The sequence below is a fragment of the Clytia hemisphaerica genome, unplaced genomic scaffold (genome assembly GCF_902728285.1).
Source record: "Clytia hemisphaerica strain Z4C2 unplaced genomic scaffold, Clytia hemisphaerica genome assembly, whole genome shotgun sequence".
NCBI lineage: Eukaryota > Metazoa > Cnidaria > Hydrozoa > Leptothecata > Clytiidae > Clytia > Clytia hemisphaerica.
Genome location: NW_027103947.1, coordinates 265796 through 288494, shown reverse-complemented (window position 1 = coordinate 288494; position 22699 = coordinate 265796). Strand labels below are relative to the sequence as shown.

Below are 22699 nucleotides of genomic sequence, written 5' to 3'. Positions count from 1 at the left end.
TCATTAAGTGGATTGAGTGAAGCTATTATCAAAAAATAAAAATAAAACAAACCTTTAACCTTTCAATAATCCAAATACAGTAAACAAAATATTTCAAATGAATTGATGTTTAAAAGTTTGAAAACAAGCAACATTTCCACCATACACTTTTAGAGCAAAAAGCAACATTTGGCTGAAATCTGCTGCTCTTCCCGGGCAAAATATTTCTCAGAATGTCAGAGAGTCATTTGGGTGTTTAAGATAAAGGTTTTATTCCGAAAAGATCAATAATTGCTGTTTTTATCTTAAACACCCAACTGAGAGTCTGGTACTGAATACATAGTTTAGTGGGCAACTCTCTTTAATTTTTTGGATTATGGCATAGTGCATGAACCTGCTAAAATGTTCTTGGCTGGTAATATTTCCCTGAAAATCTGATTTGATTTGAAATGAGATTTTAGATTTGGCTTTTGATTTTTAATTTTCATTTTATGCAAAAATGGTCTTCTAAAGTTTGCATGTCTGCACAATATTGCAAAGTATTTAACCTTTTTAGGTTGAATGATTCCGTCTGAAATTTTCTCTTCAATTTTCATCCTTTTTTGAATTGGTCAATCAAATTCCTCTTCTTTCTTTTCAGCTCTAATATCAGAAAATTTGAAATGGATTGGGTGAAATTTTTAGGTTTCTTAGGATTGTTGCTTGAAACTGTAACCCTGGTTGTAGCTAACAAAAAGCAGGATGAAGATACAGGCGTATTTTCTATGCATACAAGCCACTCTTTACCAGTTTATCATGCATTTGGAACAGAAGATGAGTTCACATTGAGAAGTAATATTTTGTTCAAAACATCCAAAGTAACAACTGCTGTTTTAAACAAGGAAACAAGGCTATCCCCAACCGAAGTTGACAAATTGAAAAAATTAGTTGATGAAGATGGGTTCTATTTTATTAGAACACCTACAAAATTGAAAACCAATCTGCATGATGAGACAAACACACCTGATGAGAGATTTGTATCCACTTTTGTACCTGCTTGTTATTTGTATGGTTCATCACTCAACGAGCTCATCAAAGTAGCCGTCGACCACATGGGAAATGTGATTGGATTGAGTATTGTTTCACCACGACATGATTGTGCAGTTGCTCAGTTGAAGGATATTGATGATGATGTCACCTTTAATTCAACTGTCCTTATCAATCACCAGGTTAGTCCCATACTTTTGCTGTGATGACATTTTTCCATCGCATTACTGAAAAAACTCTAAGATTGACCTAATTCTGATGTATTGATAGTTTCATTGAAAAGGAATTGATGAATACACTATGTCAGTATGTATATGAAATTTTCTATATGAAATATAAAAGTCAATGTTACTGAACTTTACTAGCAAGCGTCAATACCTAATGGACATTAAATACCTATTTCAAGAAAATTGATAATCTAAAAGAACATAAAATAAAGAAATAAAAGAAAAATCAAATTAGAAAGTGAATTTAATTTAGAAACTGTAAGATAAGTTATCTAAAAAATTGTTCTTTTTTTCTTCAGGTACCAGGAGCAGTTCCAGATACGCAATCCTTCATCAAGAAAATAGAGAACGACAAAAAAGAACAAGCAGATGGGAAGGGCAAAGATAACCGTTCATTTTTTGCTAAATACTGGATGTACATCGTCCCTGTTGTTTTAGTTTTAATGTTGAGTTCACAAGCTGAACCTGAGGGGGAATAAGAACTTCTGATGTGTAATTTAGGATGATTTTTGGAATTTATCGTACTTATTTAGTGAGCCAGGAGACATTTATTTTTGCCATGATAAAGATAGTATAACGTAGGACTCTTTTTGAATTATGATAAATCCAGGATAAGCGTTCCACACGATATCAGGCATAACCAGTTTTTGGATGATAAAAACTATTGCTCGGTCTTTTTGGTAAAGAAAATGAATTACAAGGCCTTTGAGATTTAGATTTTTTATTGACCGTAGGATTATATTTGTAACATTCATATTACTATTCATTGTCAAGATAAAGCCATTCGTTTTTTTACTGTTCTTGTTCTGAAAACCGCATGATTATTTACATTAGTCACACTTCAATCAATAGATGGAGACTAACAATAATATAATTCCCACAGTTTATGTTGGTGACTTTTTGAAATCATGTTTGCGACTACTTTTAATAATCTTTGTTTTTTTTTCTTCAGAAACGTAACTATAGAAAATACAATAAAAATGAGACATTTAGTTGCTAGGGACGCTATTAGAGCATTTCAACATGTATTGAGGAAATCAAACCAACTAGCTCACTCACAAAGGGTACAAATTAATGCAATTCAGAGAATGGCACCTGCTTTGAATCACTTGACACACAGAACATTTTCTACCGACACTGATTGGAATGATGACAAATTCAATGAAATTGTAAAGGATAACAAAATGATTGTGTTTATGAAAGGGACACCAGATGCTCCCATGTGTGGATTCAGTAAATATGTTATTCAAATTCTGACCATGCATGGGTGTAAGGATTTCACCACTTTTAATGTATTAGATGATGAAGTTTTACGCTCCCGTGTGAAAGAGTTTTCAAACTGGCCCACTATTCCTCAAGTGTATATTGATGGAGAGTTTGTTGGAGGTTTTGATATTTTACTTCAAATGCACCAAAATGGTGAACTTATTGAAGAACTGGATAAAATTGGACATCGCTCGGTTTTGATTGACGCTGAAAATGAATGAATGAATGTGTCTCTTTTTTAAAGAATGAGTGAATGAATATGAGAAAGGAAACTACCTGTAATTTATGCTTCAAAGGAAAACACTAGTTTTTCAGAAAGACTTTTATAGTACATAGTGTTTTAATAAAAATTCGGTCTCTTACGAAATTCATTACTTCTATTAACTTTATTTTAGTTACCTTCCCTTTTCAAAAATTCATGAAAAGTTTAAGGTATTTGGACACACTTTTTCAGATTTTTTTGTCAAAAAGTTTTTTTTAGCCCAAGTAGAAGAAAATTTTGGTAAAATCACGAACTTAAAATCTTGCTTTGATCCAGAGTTATAACCAAAGAGAAGGTCCAGCTGACGTTTTTTCTCACATCTATTGAATAGTAAGATTTTGATGAATTTTACTGATTACTCAATTAAACAGCAATTATCTCTCTAAAATTGATGTCACCTTTAATTCAGCTGTCCTTATCAATCACCAATCACCTTTCAAATCGGTGTAGAGAAAAAATAAAATTTTACCATACAATACTACTTTTAACGAAGTTAAAGTCGTCACCCATAGTATTTAGCTACGACTTCAATCCCAAAAGATCCAACTTAAAAAGTGTCTTTGGATTTTATTTCTAATCGAGTTTTTCATCCTCATTTTACAGATAACTGAAAAATTGCATTTAAATTAACTTTTTTCTCAATAATTTAAAAAAATTTTAGATTTGACGAGTTGAAGTCAATCTAAAGAAAAATCCCAAAAAGCTTTTTTAGTTTAATCTATTGGGAACTTAGTACCGAAATTATTTTTCCAGAATTCAAAAGCTATGGGTGACTTTAACTTTTTTGAAGTAGTTAAGCTGGGTGTCCACTGAAAAAAAATAAGTTCGTCGCAAAAATCTGTTGACAAAAAATAAAATCAGACATATGTCTGGAATTAAAAATCTATTGTTCTTTTTTACGACGAAGTAAAAAATAATAAACGATATAGAATGAAAACGTTTTCATTTTTCATCGCTTATTTTTTTTCGCCCTATCGCAAATAAAACAATAGGTTTTTAATTCCAGACATCTGTCTGGATTTATTTTTTGCGACAGACAAATTCGCGATGAACTTATTTTTTCCAATGGACACCCAGCTTTAATGATAAAATTCTTAAGATTTTGATTATATATCCTGTTCAATTTTTAAAATGAAATTTTTACCATTAGATGAGGCCCCCCCCCCAGCGGCACCCCTAATCACGCCATCACGCAAAAAAATTTTCTCCATCACGCATCACGAAAATCGCTAAGATTTGTCATCACGCAAAAAAATAGCGAAAAATAGTCCAAATCACGCCTCAAATTTTTGCCCTATCACGCATCACGCCAAAACCTTGATCACGCCATCACGCAAGAAAAAAGTCCCAATCACGCCATCACGCAAACCGCTGGGGGGGGGGGCTCTCAGATAGAAAATATTAGTGGCTTTCAGAAAATATATACTTTTGATGTATAAAAATTTTTTGTTATAAAGATATGACCAATTAAAGAGGATGTGTCATAAAGGGTGTCCACATACCTTAATGAAAAGTATAATCGCCTTTTATGAGCTTGGCTAGAGCTTCTCTAAACTATTAATTTTACCCTGTATTCTCATTCTAGCTTGACGAAAAACATCTAAAAAAAGTAAAATTTTAATGTTTCCAAAGAAAGATCCAAGAGATTGCCAGAAATGCAGAAGAGATTTTGAATCACGATATCTTAGTATGACTAACAGGTAATTAACTTTTTAAGTTTTAAAACCAATTGTTATTTTCTTCGTGATATTCCATCCTGTTACTTTCTTAAATTCAAGTGAATTATTAATTGGATTAACTTTCGCACGATCAAATTTCGCGATTCGCGAATTTTTGCCATCTTCGCGAAATTAAAACTCGAGAAAACGCGTGCGATTCCTGACTTGTGAAATTAAATCCACCAAAAAAAATTTTGAAATCGCATTTTTGGTGGAGATACCAGTCTAAAGTCTCCATTTGTGGCGAAGAATGGCTATTTTTCAGCTGTTTTCAGGCTTATTCGCGAAATTAAATCCACACGAAATTTTTTAAAACTCTGACTTTTTGGCTCGCGAAATTTAATCCGATTAAAGTACGTTGAAATATACTTCAATTTGACTCCAATTTGGATAAGGATGTGTCTAGAGAGTAGAGGTTTCATGTTGAAAATATCATTTCTCCATAGAAAATTATCCTGTTACCCCCTTGGAATTCCGCTTATTTTTGACGGATTTTCGTCTTCTTTCTCCACAGAAAATTATCCTGTGATTGAAATATCTCTCGACTTTAACAATTAAGAAAAAGAATAACACACAAAATCACTGAGTAAGTCTTTTCTTCTTTTCTTAAAGTTCTATACACGTTTTTTTATAAGAACAAACTATATAAGAACATAAGGCTTCGATGCCCAAAATGTTAAGAACAAGTTAAGAACATTTGAAGGCTTTTTGGACCCTTTAACACCTATTTTCTTAGGAAAATGGACAAAAATACTCTCAAAATGGTGAAAATAAGAATATGTTTAACATTTTTAGGCTTAAAACTAAAAGAGTTAAGAACATACAAAGGCTTCAAAAATTTCGGATGTTCTTATAAAACGAACGTTTAAGGCATTCTTTGATTGAATAATATCTTACCAGCTTACCAATCAAGTGAATTCGATGTAAGTTTGGAACAAAAAAATTATTAACTTGGGAAACCTACCATAGTTTGTTTAGTCTGAAAACTTCATAAAATATCTTAATTTTTCGTCCACTAAATATGATTCGAATGGCCTTATTGGTTCGACCCACTTAAAGGGGAAGTTAAGTGATTTTTAAGGTATATGTTTTTCCCCTGAAAACCAACCCAAAAAATGGGTACCCTAGAAATTACTTAACTTCCCCTTTAAAGATTTTTTTTTTTTTGACATGGAAAGGAGGTGCGCCGCGTTGCTGACAATGCAAAATAAACAATATAATCTCTATATTAAATTTGTGCTTGTGTGGCGTAGAAGGGAGCAAAAGTTGTTCCTTCTTTTGTTAAAAATGCGGTGTAAGCAAATGGCGGGTGAAACGTTGATGTCCTTTAATCAAACACCTCATTTCTCTGGTTTTTACATTCTTTCATTCTCTACATATTTATTTATTCCAGTTTAATTTTCAAATTCTAATAGCGGTGGAAAAATTTAACAGTAGAAACAAAATTCAAGTGATACTTGTCTAGTAGGTGTATTTTCTTCTGAGACTACCTCGTGGTGCGCGTTCGAACCAATACAAGAAGCCCAGCTGTCTGTCACGTGATCAAAACAAAAGAGACTTTAAAAGTACTGGTTGATATTTTTTTAATTAAGAAATGTCCTGAACAAAAAATGACAAAAAAAACTAGCTATAACAAACTGCCTGCAGTCGTCCTAGTTATTCTAATATAAACATATATAATTCAAAAAATACATTAATGAGAAACAGATATTTCTTTATCAATACTTAAAATTTCAAAGCCGCTAACTTTTTTGAAAAAGGCCAAAAAGTTCATCATTTTTTTTTTGAAAATTTATTCTTTCAAAGGCCATTTCTTGACCGGGACAAATGATTCAGGTATCAACTTTGGTATCGTTGGAAAGCTCTTTCTCTCAGCTACAAAAAATAGCAGATTTTTTTTCTCTGAATCTCAAGTAGTCAGGAGTTATGACCAAAAAACTGTGTATCGGTAAAATGACCTTTTCAAAACGTATATATACGTCTTTCGCCGTCTAAGGGTTAAAGTTTCATGCTCTTCACTATCATCAGTTGATTTAAAATTTAATTTAAGAAATAGATGTTTAAATATTCATTGACTTGAATTGATGGATTCGTTGTTGGCTCATTAAATTCTGAATAAGACAAGTTGCGTGTATGGTACCTTCTTAAAAAGATGATCGATCTCTTGGTTTCTATTTCTCACTCTTAACATTATGCTGGCTCCTTCACTATTCAAATCGAACATTTTGACTTGAACCAAACGGTCTTCATTCATTTGGCAACAATAGTCACAGGTGATCGCTCTATGTAGGATTCCATAATCCCCTCTTCCTGTCAACCAATCCATCGTCTTTTTAAGGAAAGTCCATTTTTCAGGCTGAAAAGTGATCAAATAATAATTAAGGGCTACATACACTACACAATATATTGTTGGGCAATATATTGTCGATATATTGCTGAGTGCCGGCAATATATTGAAAAGGTGTCCGCAATATATTGTCAGCTTGATTTGCAATATTCTAACAATATAGGGGGATTGTTTACCGAAAAAAAATTCCTTTTTATAATAGAGTACCAGTTGTTTACTTCGTACATTACGGTCCGCAAACCATATTGTCGAATATTGTTCGTCAATATATTGTGTAGTCTAAGTAGCCCTTTAGTGATGAAGACACCTCTTTGTTACTGGATAGCAAGACCTAAAAACTGTCCCAGTTAGAAAGTAAACATGAAGATCTCTTAAAAGAAGAAAAAATAATCGAGAAATTGCCGATTAATCCTTAAAAACATCTCTTTCGAAAATTTTAACGTTGCCACCTCCCCTTCAAAAACAATTTAATGAAAGAAGGTCAAAGCTTTCTATTAAAATGTAGATGTATTTTCGGTAACTTTGACTATTTTAGGGCCTTAAAACTCTTCTCGGTAAAATTTGTTTTTGTAAAAGTAAAAATTCTCACCTTCGCTTCACATGAACGGTTTGCATTCTTGTAATCAAAAGAAATGCGCAATCGCCATTCATCAGATTTTGCGAGAACAAAAGATTCCATTTGATATGTGACATTTTTGAGCCATTGGTGTTGTGGTTTTGTACTTTTGTTGGTTTTACCAATAGCTCTGAGGACTGTATCATATTCATTATATCCTCTCAATCTTCGAACAGTTGAAGAACGTTCGAATTCATCCACGCCTGTGTCTTTGGGAATGATATTGGTAAAATCACCCTTTGTCTTCACAAAATAAGACGCCTTAAAAGAAGACAAAAGTAAATTCTTACCGGTTTTAAGTCGCATATGCAACGGCTGAAAGAGAGTTTTTTATTTCGCTTATTTTATAGAAATTATTTAGGGGATAAGGGGATTTGATAAGACAAATGAAGAGTATTTTGTGGCTAAAGCCACAATATTATCAGATCGGCAAAACAATTTTTGAAGGCTTAGAAAAAGCACAATGAAATGCACGCTTTTTTATAAGAATATCAGGGTGAAAATTGGCCGAATTCCCTAAGAATACCCTCTAGGGTGAATTTGATAAGAATACAGTCATTTTGTATTTGGTTAATAAAAGAAAACTGCTTTTTTGTCAGACATAAATTGAAATTTTGAGGCAGAAATATAATTTTAGCGGCCAATCTTCACTCAAAAGTCCCAAACTCTCAAATTGATCATTTCCCATGTTTATTTAAAAGTTAAGTCTAAAAAGTAAGAATATGCTAAGAATATATATTTCACCCTCAATTTTGCCAATTTCTTAAGAATACTTGACCCTCACCCAAAGTACACTATTCTTATAAAAAAAAGCGTGTAGATGATTAAATATGGCGGAAATGGCATTTAGCGGATGAAATTTTTGAAATTTTTTTTTGCTGGAATATGTTGAATTCTTATTCTGTTAAAATTTCTTCTATTTGGGTTACCTTATCGACTGTGAAGAGTTGTGGAACACTATATGCGTCCATGAAACCAACAGCATAAGATACGAGCTTTTCCTCCAAAGCAGAGATGGCGAAATCTTTGATGGTGAAGTTGTCGATCATGATGTAAGCTGAGAAGACCTGGTCACGTGATAAGAATAGCTCAGCATATTCCAATGTAATAGGGGTGTGGCCAAAGCCAACATCGTCTGCTGTTGTGTACAGTCTCGCCTCTACACCTGAATCTTTCACTAAATCGTATCTTTTCCCTTTTTTGTCCCATAGTGCGGTCCATTTAATATTTGGAAATTTCCATTTGAATATCGTGAACCAGCGGTTGATAACATTACGAGCGAATTTGTTTATCGGTAACCGATTGCGACTGGAGAAAAGGAATATATTCATCAGTTGATTGTCGTACGGTTTCGCTTCAGATGTTGCTTGAAAGACGGTCATCCCTTTTGTGTTCGGTTGAACATTGACCTTAAAGTTGTCACGGAAACACATTTGTGTGTCTCCAAACACAACAAGTTTGGATGATTTTTCTCCTTGACTTTTCATGATAGCGTAATTGACATTTTCCAAAGAGAGATATTTATCGGGTGTGTATAAAGGTTCCTTGGTGGAGATAATTTTCAATTCAGTTTTTCCTTTCTCTGAAGTACACAACAAAATAGGTTTGATATCCTTTTTCAGCGATTCCTTGTTGACATTTGGGACTTTAAAAAGAAGTCGCCTCAGAAAGCAGCGATAGATGGGCTTATTATTTTCCATGACCTTGCATTTGGTATCTGCAAACATTTGATATGGGAAATGTTTTGGTAATATTTGTTCCATTTCTTCTTTATTAGCTATGGTGTTTGGTGTAAGGCTCGCTTGGATAAGGTATTCCGAATCTGGAAAGAAAACAAATATTAATTAATCGTAGAAATTTTAGGGAGACTAATTTTAGCGTTTTAGCGAGTTTTCCCTATTTTCGCCAAAACAAATCTCGCTAAAACACGCCGAATTGCCAGATCGCTAAAATTTATCCGCGCAAAATTTCCGGTTATATTGCCTTCATACATTTTTACCAATAGGAAGGGTTTAAGTGCAAAGAAATGCTAGAAAACGAATTCCGTCAATAATGTAATACGAGTATTCGCTAAAATAAATCCAAAAAAAATCGAGATTTTTCCTGACTCGCTAATATACGCACTAAAATTAGTCTCGCTAAAATTTCTACGAATAAAGTAATCCACTTAACTTTCTCCATAAATTGATGATACTACAAATTGTTAACTAAACGCATTTTTAATAAGAATATTTTTCTATAAACACGAAGCTTAATTCTTGCCAAAATCTTAGAACAGATTAAGAACAAGCCTAACAGATTTTAGAATTGACGAAGATGGAATTTAGTAATTGAGCAAAGGAAGCATCATAAGAACATTTAAGTCTGAAAATCACGAAAAAATCTGTCTCAGCTGAAATTTACTGGTTCTTAAAAAAAACACAGAAGGAGTATTTGGGTACTTTGGATGAATCGAAGTTGAGCTCACCTGTTCGGTGATTGTTGTAGTCCGTTCGACATTGTTGTTTAAAGACATCAAAATTATCTAAACAAATAAGACTTTCATAATAACTTGTCAAAAGAAGGTACCTTATCGGCCAAAACTTAGTCGGTCCTAAGTGACTAAATTTTGGCTTGGTGACTAAAATTAGGGCCGACTATAAATTTGGGCCGACTAAAATTAAGGCCGACTAAGTTTTGACCGATAAGGTACTCGGTAGAAAGAATTCTCAACGGCCGCTTGTTTTATTTGGAAGGCACAAAAATTTGTAGGACATGCACACCATGATTATTTTAAAGAGTGTTAAGATGGTTGTATAAATATTATATTTACATCGAAGCTTTCTTTTGATATATTCTTACGCCCCGGAATCTCGGGGGGGGGGGTGCATATTAACCCATAGTCCGTGTAATCTTCCATATTCGGGAACCCTTGTTTCGTTCTATCATGGATTTATCATAGAACTCTGGATAAACATCAAATAAAACGGTGGAGAGCGAACTATTGTCTTTCCATTGTTTTAGAAAACAATCGATGTTCTAGCTTTGTCCGCAAAGGACAACTGTCATGGCGGCTCGAAGGTCCCTGATTTTGAAAAATGATTAATAATCCCATTTCTAAAAAGTCCTGTAATTTCTTGTTTTTGTATATTTACCGGATGCAACTTTGAAAATGAAAGCAAGAAAGCTTAACGAATACATTTATGAAATTAAATGTGAAAACTACATCAAACAAGAAAAATTGAGTAAAAAGCCTAGAATGACGCTGAAAATAAGGTTGGCAATATCTTTCCAATTTTTTCCTGGGAAGAGCTAGGATTGGCATATGTTAGACTGGAGTATCTTGGCTTCATAGTGATATGAAAATCTTTTGGAGGCACGCGGTGGCACGGTGGTTTCGGCGAGGTGGAAGTTTGAAATTTTCTGGTGTTAACATTCAATTTCTTATACATAACATGTTTGTCGCATCTTTCTCACAGCTTGAAACGTCACAACGACTTATCATTAGCAATCAATTTGATGCATTTGACGTTCTTGAGAGATCTTTAAGTCTCATTTGGGAATTGTATAGCTGTGTTTTGATGAAAAATGCAATAAAAAAATTTACGAAAAATTATTAGTGAATGGAGGAGGGTGAACAATAATGTCATTACTGCGGACAAGGCTAGAACATGAGAAATCGATGAAAAACCAGCTCGTTGTGTATCCAGAGTTCTATGATAAATCCATGGTTCTATTTCCGATTTCACAAATCGGTTTATTAACTTTTGTTTAAAAAATAGACCATTCGAGACCTTGGACACTATACGGAATGGGCTCTTCCAGAAAATGTCCGTACATGGGGGGGGTGGAGGATATATTGTCCGGGGGTAGCGAAAAATCATCAAAATTTGCCTTGTCCGGGGGTAATTTGGAATGTCTGGGGGCCAAAAGTCACTTTGTCACTGAAAATTGCTATATCTTGTTTCGTTCTATTTCCGATTTCACAAATCGGTTTATTAACTTTTGTTTAAAAAATAGACCATTCGAGACCTTGGACACTATACGGAATGGGCTCTTCCAGAAAATGTCCGTACATAGGGGGGGATGGAGGATATATTGTCCGGGGGTAGCGAAAAATCATCAAAATTTGCCTTGTCCGGGGGTAATTTGGAATGTCCGGGGGCCAAAAGTCACTTTGTCACTGAAAATTGCTATATCATCCACCCCTATATTCAAATTTTTCTGGAAAAGCCCAATATGAAATACCTTCTAAACCAATTGAATAGAATGATGAACATTCTTCTTTTTCAGTGGGAAGTGAGTTACAATCTTGTCTGTCCAGCCAAGCCTTGACGTTTGATCCTGGAGGGAGTTGTTGATAACACACTGAGTTCTTAGTATACCATTGACAAACATTTCGACACGTTTTAATGGGTATTTCAACTTTGCGAGATGTATCGTTGTATCCACAAGTGCCATATAGCATGTTACAAATTGCTCTTTGTAATTCTATTTTACAAAGACTCATTTTTGGTTGGTAATCTTTCGTCAATTCTCGAATCTCTTGATCAATTTGTGCGTCAGTTTTCCCCGCAGGAATATTTAAAATATCCCTCAGGTTCCGGCATACTTCCCCTTGATAACGTCGACATACTGATAATGTTGGTGATACCAAGACTAAAATTTGTAAAATTCTAGATCAATTATTGAACTGTGAAAAGTTACCATTACAAGGCAGATTGGGTTTAGAATTATAAGAATTACAGGAGCAAAGACAGATAACCAGTCCCAATTCAATCAATTACCGAGTTTATGTATTGGAGGATATCGAGGGCGAAGATTTATCTCGAATACATAAACTCGCTATTGTCTAAGCAATAGCGTCATCGTGTATCCCAGGCTTTTATGCACATTACTGATGGACGCCAGAGAATAGCCTGGTGTTGGCTTGTGCAAGTTTTCCCGTCGTCTATATATAAGCATCCAAATCTGATGATGCTGATAGGAACGGAGCTGTTTTAGATTAAAGGTTAATAGGGATTACTCTCGAGTACCTAATAACCGTCCCCCCCTCCCCCGCTAATTAATTTTTCGAAAATTTTCCACCCAGGACATTCTTATTCCAACCCCCCCCCCCGCTTATTAATTTTTGGGAAAATACTTTTGAAAGTTCCCTCTTTTGTCCTAATTCAGCTGTATTAGCCTCCTTTACAAAAATTTTCCAACCAGGACATTTTTATTCCAACCCCCTGGTTAGTCCAATCCCTCCGGCTATTAGGTACCCGAGAGTAGATCAAGATCAGAACAGAATATTCTTACCAGCAACAAAAAGAAGAAGAGTGTAGAAACACCTTGTATTCCGTTGTTCCATGCTCATCCCTTCTCCACACGTACTTTAAACAATTCAAAATATTTCTTTCAGAAATTTCCTTTCGTCAGTCTCTGATGTATTACGAATTGTAAGTTTCCATTTAATGAATCTTCTTAAAAAAGATTCGTCTTTTTATACTCCATTGATGACTGGTGGTTTTGCAATAACGAAACTTGTTTCTCTTTAGGCTCGTGACCTATCTTGAGCACTTTCCCACCCTTGTATCTTGAGTAGGTTGAGTCTGACCCCATTATTTCTTGACCTATGTTTCATCTGAGAGACTTCACCCGAGATTTCACAATTAGAAGTTTTGTATCATTTACACTGTCTAATTAACTCATCTTTTGGCATAGAATGACGCAAAAAAATTTCTAAGGCCAATAAAGTGAAAAAGTGACCGCAATGACGTCATATTGCGTCGAATTCTTCTCTCGTTTGAACTTTCAGGCTGTCGATGGGTTGAAAAGTTTTCAAAAGAAGAGAGACGAGTTGGCGGTGTTTATTAGTGGTTTCTTAATTGCTGATTTTTTAATGTGACCATGATAACATGATTACATTGCTAGACATGATTGAATGTAAACTTACCACTAAGATTCGCCTTTGGTATTTGATTTTGAGTGATATTTAAGCAAAGCTAATTCAAATTTAATTCCTGAATTATTAATCTATTTATCTGAAGGATACAATTCCTTTCTGAATTTCAAAGTATGATCTGATTGGCTGATTTTCGGACCCTCCTCCCCCCCGCCCCGTTTATTATTTTTTGGAAATATTTTCGGCTGTCTAAATAACCAGGTTTTAGTCTATAATTACCTTATTTTGGAGGTATTCAGAGGTACAATTCCCAACCCCTCCGGTAATTAGGTTCCCTCCTCATTTCTTAAAATTTAAAAATCTTTCCACTTTTCTTTATTAGGCACCTAGGAGTACCGGATGAATTCATTATAGTGAATCGCTATTTTGAAAAGTTACAAAAGATAAGAAAGTTTCTGTTTGTTAGTCTTGATTTCTCACATAAAAGCTAATGGTAGCCTCTTCAACAAGTTAACCGAACAAAGACTAATACTTTAATGGGATAAATTTTCGCGGGGATTAATTTTCGCGGATTTCGCGGATTTGGGTGTCATCCGCGAAAATAAGTCCCATTGGAAATTTGGAAAAGGCCCATCCGCGAAAATTAGTTTCCGCGAAAAAATTTAATTTTTTTTGCATATCCGCGAAATTTCTATTTTTATCAACTTTTGATAGTTGTAATACATATCTCCTCGCCCTATTCCAAAACACCCTCTTATTACTTGAAAAATAAATTCTTAATTTTCCTGGAAAATTTTTATTTCAATGTTTTGACCCTTTTCAAAAACTTTAATTTGTACCCCAATCCGCGAAATTAAATCCCCGCGAAAAATCAGGAAATCCCTCATCCGCGAAAATTAATCCCCGCGAAATCTTAAAATTTCGCGGATGAGCTCAACCGCGAAATTTAATCCCCGCGAAAATTTATCCCATTAAAGTAGTAGGATACGTAGCATCTTTTATGGGACTCAGCCGCGTGTGATTGGTTCGAAAGTAAATATGATTTCGGGATTTTATTTTTGTTCACGAATTAGGCCTGGCAAAAGTTTTAATGGCCAAAAAAACGGACGTTGTAGGCAAAACTCTTTACCCCAAAATGAGTAAAAAATGACGATTTTTCAAAGACGAATTAAATGAAAATGATAGTTATCATCAGATAGAACATAGAATTCTGAGCAAAAAAGTATATTACAACAAGTCTTATACTAAAACACAAAAAAAGATATGACGATTTAAAGTTCGAAATCCTGTGAAATCTGTTACGTTTTAGACTAAATTTGACGTCAATCGTACTTTGACTGACAGAGTTTTGAACTTCCAAAGCTTGTATTTCTTTATGTTCGAGTCTTGTTGTTGTATACTTTTTTGCTTAGAATTTCATGCTCTATCATTTTTATGTTATACCAATTGATCATATGCAGTTGAGTTGCATGAAAGATGCTACGGATCCTAAGGTTTGGCCCCTACTATAAGTGTGACGCATAGCCTCTGTCCTGTTCTGAGAGAGCTACCATGAGAGCAAGAATAGAGTCGATTGACCAAGTTGGGCCCAGTGAATTTTCTTAAAAAACACGTAAAATAGAAGCTTGTAAGAATAACGACAAAATTTTGTATGGGATTATTATATGTTTATTATAATAATTGAAAAAGAAAATTACAAGTAGAATATTTTTGTTGATAAAATCAGTTGGGTTTGTTCCTATTCATTGCGATAGCCGGTAGCAAACGATTATTGACAGTATGTCTAATGGGCGACGTCCCTCCTTTGCGGTTATTCGAATACTGACTTTTTCGATTTTGATCACCGTTAATGGCAGATGCGACCGTTCTATTGTTTTGTTGTTGTTGTTGCTGTTGCCTAGCAGCCATGGCGTGCACCAAAACTTGCGGCATTTTGGGCTCTTCAATGTGTTCTAGTTCTTTGAACGGTAAGGAAGAGAAAGCGACGCATTGCAAATTGTTGATTTTTGGTTTAATGATGGGTGGCATACGGTGTCGTTGTTTCGGTTTGTAATTTTTGCCCAGCACTTCATGAATAGGGATATCTAGTATTTGGTGTCTATTGATAGCGGATGTCTCGCTCGTAATAATTTGTGTGACGTCCTCGTCCTTGACGGCGGACTTTGTGTTCCGTCTGCCCATGTGTAAAATAGTGAAAATATTTCTCGCTAATTTCCAGCGTGGTGCGGACCCGTTCACCACCTTTAATGTTTGAGTGGATGCAATACGTTGAAGATCAGGTGGTAGGCGCCGTGCTTTTTTCAAGTTGACTGAATTCTCGAGTGAGTCCCAGGGTTGTTTTTGTCCGAATGTACCAAGGTATTTACCATTGATTGTCCATAATCGGACATAGCAATCGGTTGATGCAGTGACAATGAGTTGTTTTTTCTCACAGTAGTCAATAGAAACAATGCTTTTACCGTGTCCCCTGAATTGAAGTAAAGTTTCAGGAGGGCTACAAATCGAATCAAAGATGTCACTCGAAGATTTTGAGCTTGAAGATTTAGTATTTGAAGAAGTCATACGATTGAAGCTATCCACGGTTGATCGTTTCAGAAGACCTGCTAACGAATTACCAGCTTTTTTTCTAGAGAACTGGTCTAAGGGTGAAGGACTTCTAGTTTGTACAGGTGTTTGTTGTTGTTTAATGCAATAATCACTGATATCCCATATCTTGATGTAGCCTGAACTATCACCTGTAAACAGGATATGATTGAGGCTATCACTTTTCAACGCTAAGATAGATTCATCATTACGACGGCCCGTAGCATCAAATCTTCCCAGAAGACCACCTTGAACACTCCATGCTTGAATGATTCCGTCAACACTGACCAACAAAGTGGCTGTTTTCTTGTCCTGTTCTCTGTTCTGAAGGAAGATCACTTTATCGACTGATAAATGTTTATTGATATCATCAGGCTTTAGATCGATGGTGGCTCTTCGTGGTAAAATACGGTTATTCCAAGCAATCTTTCCGCCTTGATTGGACCTGGTCCTTTTGTCATTGACGTTCATCTGACAAAAGACGTGCGCCGTCTCGATGTTCCAGCAACAGACTTGTCCGTCATAGCTGGTGGTTACCATAAGGCCAGCTTTGGTATGATCAACGGATAGAATATCATCTTTGTGAAGGTTATTCCACATTTTGGGCGGATCGTCTTCCGCCCCTCTAACGTCACGATACACCATAATCTTATGATTCCAGCCGACAGTTACGATGCGTTGTTTCAAGCAGACGATACCTGTCACTTCACTATCATCTAAAGCGTTCATGGAATGTAAACACGCGCCATTGTTGAAATTCCAAATCTTGACGGAACCATTTCGTGAGCCGGTAATTAAGCGACGTTTGGTTGGATCGAAAGTCATGGATGTGATTTCGTGACCATTATGCGCATTGGTGAACATGATAGCTTTTTCTCCTGTGTCCACATGCCACACATTCACGATAGATCCGTGACACGCGCTCACTACTTGGTTAAATAAGTCATTATACAGAGCACCACAAAGCGGTTTTGGATGGCTAAGTTGTTCTTCCTCTGTGATCAATGAGACATTCACTTCCTCTGGCTTTCGTTTCTCAAGCACCGCTATTGAGCAGCTCCCCAATAACAATGTTTGTAACTTGCGATTATAATAAACAGTGGTGATCTGATGTGCACCAAAGTCGGTCAACCTACTTGGTATGGTTTGTATACAACAATGATCTCTGGTGTCCCATATTTTAATCATTTTATCCTTAGAAAAGCTGATGATTTGGTCAGCACAAGCGACAATATGAATAACTGAAGAATTATGTCCTTTCAACACTGAAGTTGATTTGATAGTGACGTATGGATTCCAGAGTCGGATGTACCGATCCAGACCTCCGGTGACAATGATGTTATTTTCTTTGTCATAATCAAAGGAATAAACACCTTTGGGAATCTTGAAGGATGACTTGATCTTTTTATTTTGTAGATCACCAAGGAATAATGAAGACGTACCGGTGTTGGAACACGAAATGAAGCATTGTAGGTTTGGAATGTACTTGACTTTTCGTACCCAATCATCGTGTAAGTCACTGAAGAGAATGGTGTTGACACTGGAGTGTCTTCCTACACATAACTCTTGGAACGGAATACGGCGAACAGTGGATGTGGACATATTGTGCTGTTTACCAATACTGACATCAAATAAACCGACCGTTGCTTGAGTGAATTGCATGCACGATACGCTTCCTCCTGCGTCACCGGTCACTAGAACTCCTTCGTTCATATTCTGTGGGTTGAACCAGTAATCCATGCATAAGACACAATGTGGAAGTCCTGTCAACAGAAATTGCTTCTCAAAACTGTTAGCAGAACAATCATAAAATGTAATATCGCGTTCTGTTGTAGCCACGGCAACTTTTTTAACGTTCGCTAATGCAACGACGTCGGTAACCCAGATTTGTTTGGATTTGCTTCCGTTGGTCTGCATGTCATTCAAGTTGATTGTACGTTGAATCTGAAGGTCCAGGTTCCAGAAAACGAACAAACCGTCCTTACTGCACGAGATATAACGCCCGTTTCCATTATCCAGTTCTTCACTGTCAACGGCGTTGGACGCACGTTGCGCGACTCCAAGACTTGGGAAATACGTGATTTTAGCGAGCGAGTCATGATGCGGGTTAGCTATTTCTCTTGCAGCATTTGGGAAGGGAAGATCGATAACATCTCTGGTCATACTATCTTTTTGTTGATTCTCTAACAACATATAGGAGCAAAATTCTTCCCAATCCACTGTACCGTCACAATTTGTGTCAACTTTCATGAACATCAATTGTAGTTGTTCGTCATCTAACTCATCCGAACTTCCAAACGCCATTTTCATAGCTTGTCCGAATTCTTCTATATCCAACCCACCTCCTCCATCCTCATCAGCGTCTTCGAAGATCTTTTGCAATTGCTCCAAATTCTCATTGTTCATCTGGTCTTCAATCTTCGCCTTTTGTTGGAATGCAACGCTGGCAGTCTAGAAAATAAAAGAAAGAGAAATGCAAGTCTACTGTAGAAATGTAAGAAAAATGTAAAAGAAATCTAGCACTCGCAGTCTAGAGCAATCCCAGAGCAACGGAAAGGGGATGTATTGTCGTGCAGTTATGATAGATGAAAAAAATGAAATCCCAGGCAAATGAAACCAAGGCAAAGTGAGGGAATAACGAAGGCTCCCTTAACCGCTTCCGATTGGTTAAACGCCAAGAACCTTTGTCGGAGGACAGCCCAAAGAAGGTTGTGGCAGTTCTGTTTACCCCAGATTTATTTCGACCATGAAATAGACTATTATTGCATCGATAATCATAAACATTCTGTACCAAGAAATAAAAAGGGAAACCCATCTTGTTGTGTATCAATCCAAAATCTTCTGTTCTGGTCTCTCCAAGAATGTTCGACTTACTCACGTACATGTCAAACAGGAGAAAGGATTTTCAAAATAATCTTTCGAAAAAATAATTTAAATTTTAAACTGGATATTGGTTCGTTCTCCTTTAACTTGGAGATTTTCAAACCTCAAGAATTTTCACATGAAATCAACCTTGGAGATTTGTCTGCGAAATGAAAAGAATAATGAAACTAGCTTTTATTCTTATATTTTGTTCAGACTTATACGTGACGATATTGGATTCGGACCAAATTAACACCAAGCAAGGTAAGGAACAATTCGTATTAAATTTAAGGTTTATTTTCAAAGCGACCAGAGCTTTTATAAATTTACTGTCTGAAATCTTTTGATGCTACGAGCATATTTGACAGATGCTTTTACGAACTTTTTCTATGATACAACTAAATTATGGATCATTATATAATAGGTTGTTGAACTGAACTTCTGATTGGGTAGCTCATTGCCCTGTGTAATTATTTTTTCCAAGAACACTATTTTCGTATTGGTAAAATTATATTGCTCTATATTTTCATATAGACGATGCTGAATTCAAATTCCGACTTGATAAAATAGGTTTATTTAGGGGGTTTGTGTGGGCTAGAAACCTTAGAGATCTTACCGAGTTGTTTTCTTTGGCGGGTACTTGTACCCTTGAATTGGTGTTCGTGTTGTTGAAGTCGCTCTTCGTGTTGTTTTCACCATCGTCGGTCTCCGATGAGCTTGCTGACTGTTGTATCTTCATTTTAGAAGACATCTTGGAACAAATTAAAACTGTTACTTTATTCAAACTTCTATTAACTAAAATGTGTTCTTGCGATCGAATCTCTCTTATTTTTTTATTTTTTTGAAGATTTTATTTTTATTTGACGTCACCGCTCTCATTTCTCAAAAATTGACGTCAATTTGTTGACGTCAATTTTTGAGCATGGGTCATTTCAAGGTCGAAATGACGGGACGATGGGTAAACGCGAAATTATCGTTCGAATTATTGAGATCGACAATCCTATGTTTACGCGGATCCAGAAGCATTATCTATCTATCTATCTATATATTTCATACTAAAAGGTCCTAGGACCCATTATCCGTACATTTGTTTGTTTAAAAAAATGAAAAATGAATAAATAAATAAATGAAATGTTAATAGCAATAAAATATTTTAAAATTTTAATTAATGCTTGATAGCGAGAAAAGAATGAATACAATAAGTGGACAACCAAGCAAGCAGCCCTGCGTGCTGTGATAGATTGTGCTTGAGACTAGATTAAATATAGAGAAGTACTAAGAAGTATTAAAGCTAGCAGAAAGAATGTAACTTGAAGTAGCCTCAGTGCTGGGGTAAGCATAGGAGCAGGCATAATGTGGTAGCAGACTACTAAATATTATAAATATTTAATAAATAATATAAAATAAAATCAAATAATTATTTTTACGATTAAGATATACAATTAAAATGGGATGAAAATTAAATATAAAATAATAATGACCTATCCAAAGTGGTCTTCAAGTTTGTTTTTAAAAGATGAATGTTCTTTAATTGTTGTAAGTCCACCAGGGAGATCATTCCAGAGTTTAGCTGTTGATGGAGCAAATGAGTTTTTGTAGGCAAGCACTCGCCCATGCATTTGATTGAATCGAATACAATTAGAAAACCTAGCCCTGTTTGAAAATATAGTCACAGGAATTGCAACTGCTCCGTGAATGATGTTGTGCATCATTGTAAGGTTGCGAATTTTCCTTTGAGTTTCTAAGGTTTTCCATTCAAGATCGTTCATCATTCTCGTTGGACTGGAGTGACGGTTCCAGTCAGCATAAACAAAGCGAGCAGATTTCCTTTGTATCATTTCAATTCGGTCTCGCAGTCCTTGATTGCTCTCCCCGATAGGGTTCCAGACAGTAGATGCGTAGTTGAGGATTGGGTTTATGTACGTCTTGTAGTAGGCTTTTGCTTTGGTGGCTTTGGTGCATCCTTTCAGATTTCGCTGTAGAAAATTCCGTGTTTGTGTACCTTTTTTGCAAACCATATCAATGTGTGTATTCCATTTCAAGCGTTTGTTTATAATGACACCAAGATATTTGGCATTGTCGACACATTCAAGAATCTCATTGTGAATGGTGTAGTTAGCGAGAAACGGTTTTGGTTTTTATTAGTTATGCGCAATAGTTTACATTTACCTGGGTGAAACTCCATGCTCCATAAGTCTTCCCATATTTGGAGGTTATTTAGGTCATTTTGTAACGTTATTTTGTCTTCAAGAGAAGATATTGTTCGGTACAGATAGGCATCATCCGCAAATAAGCGTATCTTGGAATCAACACATAGCGGAAGGTCATTGATGTATACGAGGAATAATAAAGGACCCAATACTGTTCCTTGTGGGACTCCTGACTTGACTTCAGCATACTTTGATGTTTTACCATTGACCACAACTTGTTGCGTTCGATTCCTAAGGAATGATTTTATCCAAGATAGGTGACTACCTCTGACTCCATAGTGCTCAAGTTTATGGCAAAGCTTTGAATGGTCAACCTTGTCGAAAGCTTTGCTGAAATCGAGTAGGATGGAATCAACTTGATCACCATTGTTCAAAGCTTTCGCAAAGTCATTTACTGTTAACAAAAGTTGAGATTCACAGGATCTTTTTTCTCTGAAACCATGTTGCAACTCTGACAATACTTTGTTTTCGGTTAGGTGCGTCATTACTTTACTGTAAAGTATGTGTTCTAGCAATTTACAAACGATGGAAGTAAGTGATATTGGTCTGTAGCTTTCAGGATTACTTCGACATTTCCCATTCCCTTTGTATGCTGGGACAATGAGGGCATGTTTCCAAGCTGTCGGGAGTTCAGATTGTTTTAGAGAAGCTTCAAAGATAAGTTTCAGGGCAGGAGATATTTCATCTGCAAACTCGATGAGGAATCTGGCTTTAATGGTATCTGGGCCGGTTGCTTTATGTGGCCTGAGGGATTTGATGAGTTTCTTAATCCCATCAGACGATACTGTAAAGTCACTCATTTGATTGACAACTCTATTAGGTATGGGTGGAGTTTTACCATCTGGGTTGGAGAAAACACTACAATACTGACTGTTTAATACTTCAGCCTTCATTTGGTCGTCAATAATCAATTTCTCTAAGCAAACATTTCTCTAATCGATCAAACAGATGACATTTTGCTATTATATACATGTCTTTTTATATATATATGAAGGCTCAGATTTGCAGAATTCCTAAGCATAACATAAGCATAAGCTTGCTCCCAAAATCTGAACAAATTTTTACAAAATTTCTGAAAATTCATTAAAAACTTGGCTCGGGGTTAATCATAAGCATGATTTGTAAGCATATAATAAGCTTAATCTATGCCTGAATGCTTTGAGAACTTAAGCATACACGAGCCTGACCAAGGGGCATACACTTGCTTATAAAAAAACATGTAATAGCACAATTAAGTCCGTAAAATGGCTCCCTTGAAGGGAAGAGCTCATATTTGGGTTTTGATCCAATGACGGGGAAGTATTAGTAACAACACTTACATTGCTTTTGTTATCAGTGAAACTAGTTCCTTATCCTACTTCACAGTGAACCACCAGTAAACTATTAGAACATAGCAAAAAACTACAGACCAGGGTCTCTTCTTCCTGTGTTTGGTAAAATATATGAAAAGTGTTTTTATGATACACTTTACAGGTATTTTGAAAATAACAACTTATTTTCTCCTTGTCAGTCTGGTTTTCAGGAGGGGGATTCCTGCATTTCTCAGTTGTTATCCATAACGCATGATATTTATACAGGGTTTGACAAAGATCCTTCTACCAGGGGGTATTTTTAGATATTTCAAAGGCATTCGATCGGGTTTGGTACGATGGCTTTACTTTTTAAACTCAAGTCTTATGGGGTGACCGAACTATTGCTTTCCTTAATTCGCAGCTTTCTTGACGATAGCTATCAGAG

General features: G+C 35.7%; 5 protein-coding genes and 1 long non-coding RNA gene across 8 annotated transcripts in view; 3 read left to right on the top strand and 3 right to left on the bottom strand.

Moving 5' to 3' along the window:
• The window catches only part of LOC136809967 (protein FRG1-like), a 230614-nt gene that overhangs the window by 21610 nt on the left and 186305 nt on the right, over positions 1-22699 (bottom strand). The window lies entirely within an intron of this gene.
• Positions 620-2045, top strand: LOC136809966 (ER membrane protein complex subunit 10-like). The gene is made up of 2 exons (XM_067066530.1): positions 620-1187; positions 1532-2045. Exons 1-2 carry the CDS (start codon positions 642-644, stop codon positions 1709-1711), a joined length of 726 nt encoding a protein of 241 aa, XP_066922631.1. The 5' UTR covers positions 620-641; the 3' UTR covers positions 1712-2045.
• LOC136809992 (glutaredoxin-related protein 5, mitochondrial-like) lies at positions 2321-2719 on the top strand. Its single transcript, XM_067066562.1, has one exon. It carries the CDS (start codon positions 2321-2323, stop codon positions 2717-2719), a length of 399 nt encoding a protein of 132 aa, XP_066922663.1.
• Positions 4350-12326, top strand: LOC136809982 (uncharacterized). Its single transcript, XR_010847045.1, has 3 exons — positions 4350-4460; positions 4993-5064; positions 11714-12326. It is a non-coding gene; the product is annotated as an uncharacterized lncRNA (long non-coding RNA).
• On the bottom strand, positions 6046-12878 carry LOC136809981 (uncharacterized). The gene is made up of 6 exons (XM_067066552.1): positions 12722-12878; positions 11669-12079; positions 9909-9965; positions 8371-9263; positions 7415-7702; positions 6046-6834 (listed from the first exon to the last, which is right to left on the bottom strand). The coding sequence occupies exons 1-6, from the start codon at positions 12777-12779 to the stop codon at positions 6583-6585; spliced, it is 1959 nt and encodes a 652-aa protein (XP_066922653.1). The 5' UTR covers positions 12780-12878; the 3' UTR covers positions 6046-6582.
• On the bottom strand, positions 15019-19503 carry LOC136809984 (cilia- and flagella-associated protein 337-like). Its single transcript, XM_067066554.1, has 2 exons — positions 19369-19503; positions 15019-18341 (listed from the first exon to the last, which is right to left on the bottom strand). Exons 1-2 carry the CDS (start codon positions 19501-19503, stop codon positions 15030-15032), a joined length of 3447 nt encoding a protein of 1148 aa, XP_066922655.1. The 3' UTR covers positions 15019-15029.